A 14,313-nucleotide genomic window follows, 5' to 3' on the forward strand; every position below is an offset into this window, starting at 1 on the left:
AGAAAAAGATATTGAAAGGAAGAAAAACTTTTTTTCTGCTATAAATATATGTGAGTTTGGATGTTCAGGATCACCTCTGATTCTACTGATCCGATATAATTTAAGGGTATATTATCACCGAGTGCTATAGGCTACTTTTTAATTCGGTAAATATATATTTTCAATAATTAATTACAATGAGTGTGATTGAAGTCGGCCGAAACGTCTGAACGGTTTGAAATAAAAGGATAAAATCTATAGCAGAAATATACATTACATTTAGCTTTACAAAAGACTCCGAGAAACCAAATAGGGGAAAGGGGGGCATGACGGGGTACTTAAGGTTTAGGTGAACTCCAATAAAATTTAGTACCTATGTTAATCTTTTCTAGGTTTTTTTTTTATTTTAATAATATTAATTGCTAATTAGTGTTTAGATAATTTGTCCTTATTTGTAACTCTTGTTTAATTAAATGAAAAAAAAAAATGAAAATATGCAAACAGTCATACTTCCCTATCTTGCCCTAGGTAGGGTAAGATGGGGTACCTCTAAGAGGCAAGATGGGGTAATAGGATGGATGGGGTGATGGGTACATCGCAGCTGTGCTGGTGAGCTGTCAACTTATGGTTACTGACAAACTGCACACGTAAATGTCGTTTCCTCATTCTCATCTTCGATTCCAGCACAGCTGCGATGTGCCCATTTTTTGCATGCAGCACAAGCCACCCAGCCTTTTTTGGACTCTAAATATCGACCTTGACAATATAAACACGGTGTATTTTCGGAGTCACTATTTCTGACGATGATGATTTGATAAGTTTTTTCTTTTTGATCACTTTAGTTTTCTTAAATACATCATTTCTTTGGGTTTTCTTTAATTGGTATATTGATTTTCTTTTTTCTTTAGTCTCATCCACCAGCTTCTTCTTTTTAATTTTCTCTTCTAATTTTAGTTTGTAGGATGGTGAGGTAATAATAGCGATTTTCCCCCTCTTTCTTGTTATTCTTATAGTTCTTCTGGTTGCCGGAAAAAGTACAATTTGTTGAGGACTAGTGACAGTAAGTCAAGTTTAAAGTCTATTGCTTGGGTACCTCTGTTCCATTCGTGTTTTTACCGTGAAGTGGCTGTGTTTCGGTTTGAAGGGTAGGGCGTGAATTTACAGGGTACAGAGGAATAACACCTGAGTCCTCAGGAATGGCAACGCATGGTGGGTATCATGGGCGAAATAGTATACTGTATTATGTCCATGGTACTGCTCATGTCTGTAGGCGACGGTTACCACTTTCCATCTGGTGGGCCGGCAGCTTGTTTGCCATTCTAAGTTGTGTAAAAAAAAATAGTAAAATTTGATTCCTGTAGCGTACATGGTATGTAAGTCGAACATCCCTGTTCTGCGATATGTCAGCAGTATTAAGAATTGGTGTAGTCATAGTAGCACGAGTGGTTTCGGTCAGACGGGGTATGGGCTACCCCATATCCCGTCTTGCTTTCGCATGCCTAATGAATTTTCACAAATTATTAAAAAAAATCCGTAAAATGAAAACAAACATGTCCTTACCTATTGGCGTGATTGTTAACGCATATGAATAACTATATGTATAGTATACAACTATAGTATATAACTATACGTATATTGCGCTGGTGACATTTAGCAACCAACACGTAACAAACAAAATACAAATATTACAAGTAATATGACAAAAGATATTTTTTTACAAATTTAAGTATAATGAATGATGCAGTGTCGTTAGCCGGTCACTGCGTAAACTGATTGGCATCATAGCGGTGCATCATCACACGCTAGCGGGATTCTGATTGATCAGTTGTATCGACATATAAAGCCGCTACCCCGTCTTATCCCCCTTTCCCCTATCTATGTTTTGTATTTCAGCCAAAAAAATGGCTTTTACTTTAAAAGTGAAATACATATGTATTACCTATAATAATAAGTTTAGTACAGACTTGACGTATACTTTACACATAAAATAAAAACAAATAGGTAAATCAAAACGGAAATTTCATGAAGATAAAGTTTGTTTTACAGTATATTAATTGATGCAGTTGGTCAGATGAGAATGCGAAATAAAAACAATAAGCCCATAAAATTATTGCGTTATCGCAGGCGCTAGTGAGAATAGGAGGCCATGCGAGAATAGTAGACGAGGCACGGAGGTGAAGGGCGCAGGAGGAACTATATAAACACGCGCACATGAAAATTGCTGAATAGGCTGTTCATTTTAAAATATTAGAGAATATTGGTGCAGTACTTTTACACATGCCAAAATACCAGCCTTACTAAAATGTGTCGAACAGTTTAACAGTTACACAAACAAATATTGCACTCGTGCCAAACCGGGGCGGGTAGCTAGTCTTTACATACAGCTATAAAAATATCGCAGAAATATTAGAAATTGTATATACTGTCTGCTTATACTATAATCTGGACAATTACGAGTTTAAATTATCAGTCAGTTTATATTGTGTTTCAAAAACACTGGTAAAAAAACAACATTTTGTAGTAAATTTTTTTTTTATTTATATTATTATTATATTTTTTTTTATTATTTTATAACAAATCCTTAATGCTACTAATTACACAATTATATCACGTCCTTAAGGATTATATTTTTATTAATTATGTAAATTTTGTTGCACGAAAATATCACACTTAAAATACATAAATTCTTCACAAAAATTAAAAATTGACGCTACGTGATCGTTCAAGACAATCCTTGCAAGGATTAGTAGCCAGTTTTGCCTTCATTTCTGCGACCTTCTTCGTTAAATAAGTTACTTGTAGTGACGAACGAAGTTCCCGCATTTTTCTTTTATCTCTGCTCCGTTTTGCGGCTAAATTATTTTTTTTGCCGCTGTATACGATATGCTTCGTCAGCTGCTTCATTTGTTTGAATAGTTCTTTTCATTTTAGGGTTATGCCCTATCAGCATTCCACCATTTCTTTCCGCAATTACTCTGAGGGCGTCTTTTTCAAATTCTGTGTATTCTAGATCATCTGACAATGACTCCGGTTCGCATCCCTGTAGTTCTAGTAATTCTGGCGATGTCAACACAGAATTCGCTGATATGTGAGAATAGTCCTCTAAATAATGACTATATCCAGTTTGTTGCACTACGGGAACAGGAACAGGAAGATGACACCCCTCACGCGCAGAATCCATGTGATTAAATGGTATGAGATCAATAGAAGATGGTCTTTCTAACGCTGCCGGAATTATTTCATTATTTCTTGTTTTACTCAAATCAAGAGGACATTCTTCAATATATGGTGTCCACAGCGCCATGTCGAAATTATTGCTTAAAAGAAGTAAGGTGTAAAACAAGAGCTTACAACTGTAAGCGTTGAACGACTAATGAACGTATTGTATGCCTCAGTATCCCATTCTTTACAGTAGGCGGGTTTTGTTAAGAATATGGAAGGGGAAAATTATTCCGAGGCGACGAAATACAAGAAGGGTGTAGGTACCTGTTATCTTCCAGTCAAAAACGTTTACGATGATGTTTATCAACTGTTTATTAAATATAAAGGTGAAAAAATTAAAGAAGTACATGATGTGTCATTTCTGGGTGTAACAGTGGATCGCTTCTGTAATTGGAATGTATATTACATTACTGATTACAATTATGAACTTATTCTATCCAAAAAAAAAAAAAATCCAAACTTATTCCATCTCAAAACCATACAACGACCTCTTAAACCCAATAGTATTCTGATGAAAGATATCGATTTTTTCGCTAATTTTGTTATACAATTGACACATCCGATGAATGGGATTATTATGTGAGACATTATTATTGGTGGGAAAGGGGGGCATGACGGGGTACTTAAGGTTTAGGTGAACTCCAATAAAATTTAGTACCTATGTTAATCTTTTCTAGGTTTTTTTTTTTTTATTTTAATAATATTAATTGCTAATTAGTGTTTAGATAATTTGTCCTTATTTGTAACTCTTGTTTAATTAAATGAAAAAAAAAAAATGAAAATATGCAAACAGTCATACTTCCCTATCTTGCCCTAGGTAGGGTAAGATGGGGTACCTCTAAGAGGCAAGATGGGGTAATAGGATGGATGGGGTGATGGGTACATCGCAGCTGTGCTGGTGAGCTGTCAACTTATGGTTACTGACAAACTGCACACGTAAATGTCGTTTCCTCATTCTCATTTTCGATTCCAGCACAGCTGCGATGTGCCCATTTTTTGCATGCAGCACAAGCCACCCAGCCTTTTTTGGACTCTAAATATCGACCTTGACAATATAAACACGGTGTATTTTCGGAGTCACTATTTCTGACGATGATGATTTGATAAGTTTTTTCTTTTTGATCACTTTAGTTTTCTTAAATACATCATTTCTTTGGGTTTTCTTTAATTGGTATATTGATTTTCTTTTTTCTTTAGTCTCATCCACCAGCTTCTTCTTTTTAATTTTCTCTTCTAATTTTAGTTTGTAGGATGGTGAGGTAATAATAGCGATTTTCCCCCTCTTTCTTGTTATTCTTATAGTTCTTCTGGTTGCCGGAAAAAGTACAATTTGTTGAGGACTAGTGACAGTAAGTCAAGTTTAAAGTCTATTGCTTGGGTACCTCTGTTCCATTCGTGTTTTTACCGTGAAGTGGCTGTGTTTCGGTTTGAAGGGTAGGGCGTGAATTTACAGGGTACAGAGGAATAACACCTGAGTCCTCAGGAATGGCAACGCATGGTGGGTATCATGGGCGAAATAGTATACTGTATTATGTCCATGGTACTGCTCATGTCTGTAGGCGACGGTTACCACTTTCCATCTGGTGGGCCGGCAGCTTGTTTGCCATTCTAAGTTGTGTAAAAAAAAATAGTAAAATTTGATTCCTGTAGCGTACATGGTATGTAAGTCGAACATCCCTGTTCTGCGATATGTCAGCAGTATTAAGAATTGGTGTAGTCATAGTAGCACGAGTGGTTTCGGTCAGACGGGGTATGGGCTACCCCATATCCCGTCTTGCTTTCGCATGCCTAATGAATTTTCACAAATTATTAAAAAAAATCCGTAAAATGAAAACAAACATGTCCTTACCTATTGGCGTGATTGTTAACGCATATGAATAACTATATGTATAGTATACAACTATAGTATATAACTATACGTATATTGCGCTGGTGACATTTAGCAACCAACACGTAACAAACAAAATACAAATATTACAAGTAATATGACAAAAGATATTTTTTTACAAATTTAAGTATAATGAATGATGCAGTGTCGTTAGCCGGTCACTGCGTAAACTGATTGGCATCATAGCGGTGCATCATCACACGCTAGCGGGATTCTGATTGATCAGTTGTATCGACATATAAAGCCGCTACCCCGTCTTATCCCCCTTTCCCCTATCTATGTTTTGTATTTCAGCCAAAAAAATGGCTTTTACTTTAAAAGTGAAATACATATGTATTACCTATAATAATAAGTTTAGTACAGACTTGACGTATACTTTACACATAAAATAAAAACAAATAGGTAAATCAAAACGGAAATTTCATGAAGATAAAGTTTGTTTTACAGTATATTAATTGATGCAGTTGGTCAGATGAGAATGCGAAATAAAAACAATAAGCCCATAAAATTATTGCGTTATCGCAGGCGCTAGTGAGAATAGGAGGCCATGCGAGAATAGTAGACGAGGCACGGAGGTGAAGGGCGCAGGAGGAACTATATAAACACGCGCACATGAAAATTGCTGAATAGGCTGTTCATTTTAAAATATTAGAGAATATTGGTGCAGTACTTTTACACATGCCAAAATACCAGCCTTACTAAAATGTGTCGAACAGTTTAACAGTTACACAAACAAATATTGCACTCGTGCCAAACCGGGGCGGGTAGCTAGTCTTTACATACAGCTATAAAAATATCGCAGAAATATTAGAAATTGTATATACTGTCTGCTTATACTATAATCTGGACAATTACGAGTTTAAATTATCAGTCAGTTTATATTGTGTTTCAAAAACACTGGTAAAAAAACAACATTTTGTAGTACAATTTTTTTTTATTTATATTATTATTATATTTTTTTTTATTATTTTATAACAAATCCTTAATGCTACTAATTACACAATTATATCACGTCCTTAAGGATTATATTTTTATTAATTATGTAAATTTTGTTGCACGAAAATATCACACTTAAAATACATAAATTCTTCACAAAAATTAAAAATTGACGCTACGTGATCGTTCAAGACAATCCTTGCAAGGATTAGTAGCCAGTTTTGCCTTCATTTCTGCGACCTTCTTCGTTAAATAAGTTACTTGTAGTGACGAACGAAGTTCCCGCATTTTTCTTTTATCTCTGCTCCGTTTTGCGGCTAAATTATTTTTTTTGCCGCTGTATACGATATGCTTCGTCAGCTGCTTCATTTGTTTGAATAGTTCTTTTCATTTTAGGGTTATGCCCTATCAGCATTCCACCATTTCTTTCCGCAATTACTCTGAGGGCGTCTTTTTCAAATTCTGTGTATTCTAGATCATCTGACAATGACTCCGGTTCGCATCCCTGTAGTTCTAGTAATTCTGGCGATGTCAACACAGAATTCGCTGATATGTGAGAATAGTCCTCTAAATAATGACTATATCCAGTTTGTTGCACTACGGGAACAGGAACAGGAAGATGACACCCCTCACGCGCAGAATCCATGTGATTAAATGGTATGAGATCAATAGAAGATGGTCTTTCTAACGCTGCCGGAATTATTTCATTATTTCTTGTTTTACTCAAATCAAGAGGACATTCTTCAATATATGGTGTCCACAGCGCCATGTCGAAATTATTGCTTAAAAGAAGTAAGGTGTAAAACAAGAGCTTACAACTGTAAGCGTTGAACGACTAATGAACGTATTGTATGCCTCAGTATCCCATTCTTTACAGTAGGCGGGTTTTGTTAAGAATATGGAAGGGGAAAATTATTCCGAGGCGACGAAATACAAGAAGGGTGTAGGTACCTGTTATCTTCCAGTCAAAAACGTTTACGATGATGTTTATCAACTGTTTATTAAATATAAAGGTGAAAAAATTAAAGAAGTACATGATGTGTCATTTCTGGGTGTAACAGTGGATCGCTTCTGTAATTGGAATGTATATTACATTACTGATTACAATTATGAACTTATTCTATCCAAAAAAAAAAAAAATCCAAACTTATTCCATCTCAAAACCATACAACGACCTCTTAAACCCAATAGTATTCTGATGAAAGATATCGATTTTTTCGCTAATTTTGTTATACAATTGACACATCCGATGAATGGGATTATTATGTGAGACATTATTATTGGTGGGAAAGGGGGCATGACGGGGTACTTAAGGTTTAGGTGAACTCCAATAAAATTTAGTACCTATGTTAATCTTTTCTAGGTTTTTTTTTTTTTTTTATTTTAATAATATTAATTGCTAATTAGTGTTTAGATAATTTGTCCTTATTTGTAACTCTTGTTTAATTAAATGAAAAAAAAAAAATGAAAATATGCAAACAGTCATACTTCCCTATCTTGCCCTAGGTAGGGTAAGATGGGGTACCTCTAAGAGGCAAGATGGGGTAATAGGATGGATGGGGTGATGGGTACATCGCAGCTGTGCTGGTGAGCTGTCAACTTATGGTTACTGACAAACTGCACACGTAAATGTCGTTTCCTCATTCTCATCTTCGATTCCAGCACAGCTGCGATGTGCCCATTTTTTGCATGCAGCACAAGCCACCCAGCCTTTTTTGGACTCTAAATATCGACCTTGACAATATAAACACGGTGTATTTTCGGAGTCACTATTTCTGACGATGATGATTTGATAAGTTTTTTCTTTTTGATCACTTTAGTTTTCTTAAATACATCATTTCTTTGGGTTTTCTTTAATTGGTATATTGATTTTCTTTTTTTCTTTAGTCTCATCCACCAGCTTCTTCTTTTTAATTTTCTCTTCTAATTTTAGTTTGTAGGATGGTGAGGTAATAATAGCGATTTTCCCCCTCTTTCTTGTTATTCTTATAGTTCTTCTGGTTGCCGGAAAAAGTACAATTTGTTGAGGACTAGTGACAGTAAGTCAAGTTTGAAGTCTATTGCTTGGGTACCTCTGTTCCATTCGTGTTTTTACCGTGAAGTGGCTGTGTTTCGGTTTGAAGGGTAGGGCGTGAATTTACAGGGTACAGAGGAATAACACCTGAGTCCTCAGGAATGGCAACGCATGGTGGGTATCATGGGCGAAACAGTATACTGTATTATGTCCATGGTACTGCTCATGTCTGTAGGCGACGGTTACCACTTTCCATCTGGTGGGCCGGCAGCTTGTTTGCCATTCTAAGTTGTGTAAAAAAAAATAGTAAAATTTGATTCCTGTAGCGTACATGGTATGTAAGTCGAACATCCCTGTTCTGCGATATGTCAGCAGTATTAAGAATTGGTGTAGTCATAGTAGCACGAGTGGTTTCGGTCAGACGGGGTATGGGCTACCCCATATCCCGTCTTGCTTTCGTATGCCTAATGAATTTTCACAAATTATTAAAAAAAATCCGTAATATGAAAACAAACATGTCCTTACCTATTGGCGTGATTGTTAACGCATATGAATAACTATATGTATAGTATACAACTATAGTATATAACTATACGTATATTGCGCTGGTGACATTTAGCAACCAACACGTAACAAACAAAATACAAATATTACAAGTAATATGACAAAAGATATTTTTTTACAAATTTAAGTATAATGAATGATGCAGTGTCGTTAGCCGGTCACTGCGTAAACTGATTGGCATCATAGCGGTGCATCATCACACGCTAGCGGGATTCTGATTGATCAGTTGTATCGACATATAAAGCCGCTACCCCGTCTTATCCCCCTTTCCCCTATCTATGTTTTGTATTTCAGCCAAAAAAATGGCTTTTACTTTAAAAGTGAAATACATATGTATTACCTATAATAATAAGTTTAGTACAGACTTGACGTATACTTTACACATAAAATAAAAACAAATAGGTAAATCAAAACGGAAATTTCATGAAGATAAAGTTTGTTTTACAGTATATTAATTGATGCAGTTGGTCAGATGAGAATGCGAAATAAAAACAATAAGCCCATAAAATTATTGCGTTATCGCAGGCGCTAGTGAGAATAGGAGGCCATGCGAGAATAGTAGACGAGGCACGGAGGTGAAGGGCGCAGGAGGAACTATATAAACACGCGCACATGAAAATTGCTGAATAGGCTGTTCATTTTAAAATATTAGAGAATATTGGTGCAGTACTTTTACACATGCCAAAATACCAGCCTTACTAAAATGTGTCGAACAGTTTAACAGTTACACAAACAAATATTGCACTCGTGCCAAACCGGGGCGGGTAGCTAGTCTTTACATACAGCTATAAAAATATCGCAGAAATATTAGAAATTGTATATACTGTCTGCTTATACTATAATCTGGACAATTACGAGTTTAAATTATCAGTCAGTTTATATTGTGTTTCAAAAACACTGGTAAAAAAACAACATTTTGTAGTAAAATTTTTTTTTATTTATATTATTATTATATTTTTTTTTATTATTTTATAACAAATCCTTAATGCTACTAATTACACAATTATATCACGTCCTTAAGGATTATATTTTTATTAATTATGTAAATTTTGTTGCACGAAAATATCACACTTAAAATACATAAATTCTTCACAAAAATTAAAAATTGACGCTACGTGATCGTTCAAGACAATCCTTGCAAGGATTAGTAGCCAGTTTTGCCTTCATTTCTGCGACCTTCTTCGTTAAATAAGTTACTTGTAGTGACGAACGAAGTTCCCGCATTTTTCTTTTATCTCTGCTCCGTTTTGCGGCTAAATTATTTTTTTTGCCGCTGTATACGATATGCTTCGTCAGCTGCTTCATTTGTTTGAATAGTTCTTTTCATTTTAGGGTTATGCCCTATCAGCATTCCACCATTTCTTTCCGCAATTACTCTGAGGGCGTCTTTTTCAAATTCTGTGTATTCTAGATCATCTGACAATGACTCCGGTTCGCATCCCTGTAGTTCTAGTAATTCTGGCGATGTCAACACAGAATTCGCTGATATGTGAGAATAGTCCTCTAAATAATGACTATATCCAGTTTGTTGCACTACGGGAACAGGAACAGGAAGATGACACCCCTCACGCGCAGAATCCATGTGATTAAATGGTATGAGATCAATAGAAGATGGTCTTTCTAACGCTGCCGGAATTATTTCATTATTTCTTGTTTTACTCAAATCAAGAGGACATTCTTCAATATATGGTGTCCACAGCGCCATGTCGAAATTATTGCTTAAAAGAAGTAAGGTGTAAAACAAGAGCTTACAACTGTAAGCGTTGAACGACTAATGAACGTATTGTATGCCTCAGTATCCCATTCTTTACAGTAGGCGGGTTTTGTTAAGAATATGGAAGGGGAAAATTATTCCGAGGCGACGAAATACAAGAAGGGTGTAGGTACCTGTTATCTTCCAGTCAAAAACGTTTACGATGATGTTTATCAACTGTTTATTAAATATAAAGGTGAAAAAATTAAAGAAGTACATGATGTGTCATTTCTGGGTGTAACAGTGGATCGCTTCTGTAATTGGAATGTATATTACATTACTGATTACAATTATGAACTTATTCTATCCAAAAAAAAAAAAAATCCAAACTTATTCCATCTCAAAACCATACAACGACCTCTTAAACCCAATAGTATTCTGATGAAAGATATCGATTTTTTCGCTAATTTTGTTATACAATTGACACATCCGATGAATGGGATTATTATGTGAGACATTATTATTGGTGGGAAAGGGGGGCATGACGGGGTACTTAAGGTTTAGGTGAACTCCAATAAAATTTAGTACCTATGTTAATCTTTTCTAGGTTTTTTTTTTTTATTTTAATAATATTAATTGCTAATTAGTGTTTAGATAATTTGTCCTTATTTGTAACTCTTGTTTAATTAAATGAAAAAAAAAATGAAAATATGCAAACAGTCATACTTCCCTATCTTGCCCTAGGTAGGGTAAGATGGGGTACCTCTAAGAGGCAAGATGGGGTAATAGGATGGATGGGGTGATGGGTACATCGCAGCTGTGCTGGTGAGCTGTCAACTTATGGTTACTGACAAACTGCACACGTAAATGTCGTTTCCTCATTCTCATTTTCGATTCCAGCACAGCTGCGATGTGCCCATTTTTTGCATGCAGCACAAGCCACCCAGCCTTTTTTGGACTCTAAATATCGACCTTGACAATATAAACACGGTGTATTTTCGGAGTCACTATTTCTGACGATGATGATTTGATAAGTTTTTTCTTTTTGATCACTTTAGTTTTCTTAAATACATCATTTCTTTGGGTTTTCTTTAATTGGTATATTGATTTTCTTTTTTCTTTAGTCTCATCCACCAGCTTCTTCTTTTTAATTTTCTCTTCTAATTTTAGTTTGTAGGATGGTGAGGTAATAATAGCGATTTTCCCCCTCTTTCTTGTTATTCTTATAGTTCTTCTGGTTGCCGGAAAAAGTACAATTTGTTGAGGACTAGTGACAGTAAGTCAAGTTTAAAGTCTATTGCTTGGGTACCTCTGTTCCATTCGTGTTTTTACCGTGAAGTGGCTGTGTTTCGGTTTGAAGGGTAGGGCGTGAATTTACAGGGTACAGAGGAATAACACCTGAGTCCTCAGGAATGGCAACGCATGGTGGGTATCATGGGCGAAATAGTATACTGTATTATGTCCATGGTACTGCTCATGTCTGTAGGCGACGGTTACCACTTTCCATCTGGTGGGCCGGCAGCTTGTTTGCCATTCTAAGTTGTGTAAAAAAAAATAGTAAAATTTGATTCCTGTAGCGTACATGGTATGTAAGTCGAACATCCCTGTTCTGCGATATGTCAGCAGTATTAAGAATTGGTGTAGTCATAGTAGCACGAGTGGTTTCGGTCAGACGGGGTATGGGCTACCCCATATCCCGTCTTGCTTTCGCATGCCTAATGAATTTTCACAAATTATTAAAAAAAATCCGTAAAATGAAAACAAACATGTCCTTACCTATTGGCGTGATTGTTAACGCATATGAATAACTATATGTATAGTATACAACTATAGTATATAACTATACGTATATTGCGCTGGTGACATTTAGCAACCAACACGTAACAAACAAAATACAAATATTACAAGTAATATGACAAAAGATATTTTTTTACAAATTTAAGTATAATGAATGATGCAGTGTCGTTAGCCGGTCACTGCGTAAACTGATTGGCATCATAGCGGTGCATCATCACACGCTAGCGGGATTCTGATTGATCAGTTGTATCGACATATAAAGCCGCTACCCCGTCTTATCCCCCTTTCCCCTATCTATGTTTTGTATTTCAGCCAAAAAAATGGCTTTTACTTTAAAAGTGAAATACATATGTATTACCTATAATAATAAGTTTAGTACAGACTTGACGTATACTTTACACATAAAATAAAAACAAATAGGTAAATCAAAACGGAAATTTCATGAAGATAAAGTTTGTTTTACAGTATATTAATTGATGCAGTTGGTCAGATGAGAATGCGAAATAAAAACAATAAGCCCATAAAATTATTGCGTTATCGCAGGCGCTAGTGAGAATAGGAGGCCATGCGAGAATAGTAGACGAGGCACGGAGGTGAAGGGCGCAGGAGGAACTATATAAACACGCGCACATGAAAATTGCTGAATAGGCTGTTCATTTTAAAATATTAGAGAATATTGGTGCAGTACTTTTACACATGCCAAAATACCAGCCTTACTAAAATGTGTCGAACAGTTTAACAGTTACACAAACAAATATTGCACTCGTGCCAAACCGGGGCGGGTAGCTAGTCTTTACATACAGCTATAAAAATATCGCAGAAATATTAGAAATTGTATATACTGTCTGCTTATACTATAATCTGGACAATTACGAGTTTAAATTATCAGTCAGTTTATATTGTGTTTCAAAAACACTGGTAAAAAAACAACATTTTGTAGTACAATTTTTTTTTATTTATATTATTATTATATTTTTTTTTATTATTTTATAACAAATCCTTAATGCTACTAATTACACAATTATATCACGTCCTTAAGGATTATATTTTTATTAATTATGTAAATTTTGTTGCACGAAAATATCACACTTAAAATACATAAATTCTTCACAAAAATTAAAAATTGACGCTACGTGATCGTTCAAGACAATCCTTGCAAGGATTAGTAGCCAGTTTTGCCTTCATTTCTGCGACCTTCTTCGTTAAATAAGTTACTTGTAGTGACGAACGAAGTTCCCGCATTTTTCTTTTATCTCTGCTCCGTTTTGCGGCTAAATTATTTTTTTTGCCGCTGTATACGATATGCTTCGTCAGCTGCTTCATTTGTTTGAATAGTTCTTTTCATTTTAGGGTTATGCCCTATCAGCATTCCACCATTTCTTTCCGCAATTACTCTGAGGGCGTCTTTTTCAAATTCTGTGTATTCTAGATCATCTGACAATGACTCCGGTTCGCATCCCTGTAGTTCTAGTAATTCTGGCGATGTCAACACAGAATTCGCTGATATGTGAGAATAGTCCTCTAAATAATGACTATATCCAGTTTGTTGCACTACGGGAACAGGAACAGGAAGATGACACCCCTCACGCGCAGAATCCATGTGATTAAATGGTATGAGATCAATAGAAGATGGTCTTTCTAACGCTGCCGGAATTATTTCATTATTTCTTGTTTTACTCAAATCAAGAGGACATTCTTCAATATATGGTGTCCACAGCGCCATGTCGAAATTATTGCTTAAAAGAAGTAAGGTGTAAAACAAGAGCTTACAACTGTAAGCGTTGAACGACTAATGAACGTATTGTATGCCTCAGTATCCCATTCTTTACAGTAGGCGGGTTTTGTTAAGAATATGGAAGGGGAAAATTATTCCGAGGCGACGAAATACAAGAAGGGTGTAGGTACCTGTTATCTTCCAGTCAAAAACGTTTACGATGATGTTTATCAACTGTTTATTAAATATAAAGGTGAAAAAATTAAAGAAGTACATGATGTGTCATTTCTGGGTGTAACAGTGGATCGCTTCTGTAATTGGAATGTATATTACATTACTGATTACAATTATGAACTTATTCTATCCAAAAAAAAAAAAATCCAAACTTATTCCATCTCAAAACCATACAACGACCTCTTAAACCCAATAGTATTCTGATGAAAGATATCGATTTTTTCGCTAATTTTGTTATACAATTGACACATCCGATGAATGGGATTATTATG

General features: G+C 35.4%; 4 protein-coding genes across 4 annotated transcripts; all 4 read right to left on the minus strand.

Moving 5' to 3' along the window:
* Window positions 1-2,624: 2,624 nt before the first annotated feature.
* Window positions 2,625-3,644, minus strand: LOC128201161 (uncharacterized). The gene has a single exon (XM_052897199.1). It carries the CDS (start codon window positions 3,281-3,283, stop codon window positions 2,837-2,839), a length of 447 nt encoding a protein of 148 aa, XP_052753159.1. The 5' UTR covers window positions 3,284-3,644; the 3' UTR covers window positions 2,625-2,836.
* Window positions 3,645-6,135: 2,491 nt separating this feature from the next.
* Window positions 6,136-7,078, minus strand: LOC128201162 (uncharacterized). The gene has a single exon (XM_052897200.1). The coding sequence runs from the start codon at window positions 6,792-6,794 to the stop codon at window positions 6,348-6,350; it is 447 nt and encodes a 148-aa protein (XP_052753160.1). The 5' UTR covers window positions 6,795-7,078; the 3' UTR covers window positions 6,136-6,347.
* A 2,571-nt stretch (window positions 7,079-9,649) lies between these two features.
* On the minus strand, window positions 9,650-10,669 carry LOC128201160 (uncharacterized). The gene has a single exon (XM_052897198.1). It carries the CDS (start codon window positions 10,306-10,308, stop codon window positions 9,862-9,864), a length of 447 nt encoding a protein of 148 aa, XP_052753158.1. The 5' UTR covers window positions 10,309-10,669; the 3' UTR covers window positions 9,650-9,861.
* Window positions 10,670-13,157: 2,488 nt separating this feature from the next.
* On the minus strand, window positions 13,158-14,100 carry LOC128201163 (uncharacterized). Its single transcript, XM_052897201.1, has one exon. The coding sequence runs from the start codon at window positions 13,814-13,816 to the stop codon at window positions 13,370-13,372; it is 447 nt and encodes a 148-aa protein (XP_052753161.1). The 5' UTR covers window positions 13,817-14,100; the 3' UTR covers window positions 13,158-13,369.
* Between the last annotated feature and the right edge of the window lie 213 nt (window positions 14,101-14,313).

The sequence above is a fragment of the Galleria mellonella genome, unplaced genomic scaffold (genome assembly GCF_026898425.1).
Source record: "Galleria mellonella isolate WM207_F2 unplaced genomic scaffold, CSIRO_AGI_GalMel_v1 utg3564, whole genome shotgun sequence".
In the NCBI taxonomy this organism is placed as follows: Eukaryota; Metazoa; Arthropoda; class Insecta; order Lepidoptera; family Pyralidae; genus Galleria; species Galleria mellonella.

Excerpts from the sequence above, each read along its gene's own strand:
- LOC128201160 (XM_052897198.1), bottom strand. The coding sequence starts at position 10,308 with ATGGCGCTGTGGACACCATATATTGAAGAATGTCCTCTTGATTTGAGT.
- LOC128201163 (XM_052897201.1), bottom strand. The coding sequence starts at position 13,816 with ATGGCGCTGTGGACACCATATATTGAAGAATGTCCTCTTGATTTGAGT.
- LOC128201161 (XM_052897199.1), bottom strand. The coding sequence starts at position 3,283 with ATGGCGCTGTGGACACCATATATTGAAGAATGTCCTCTTGATTTGAGT.
- LOC128201162 (XM_052897200.1), bottom strand. The coding sequence starts at position 6,794 with ATGGCGCTGTGGACACCATATATTGAAGAATGTCCTCTTGATTTGAGT.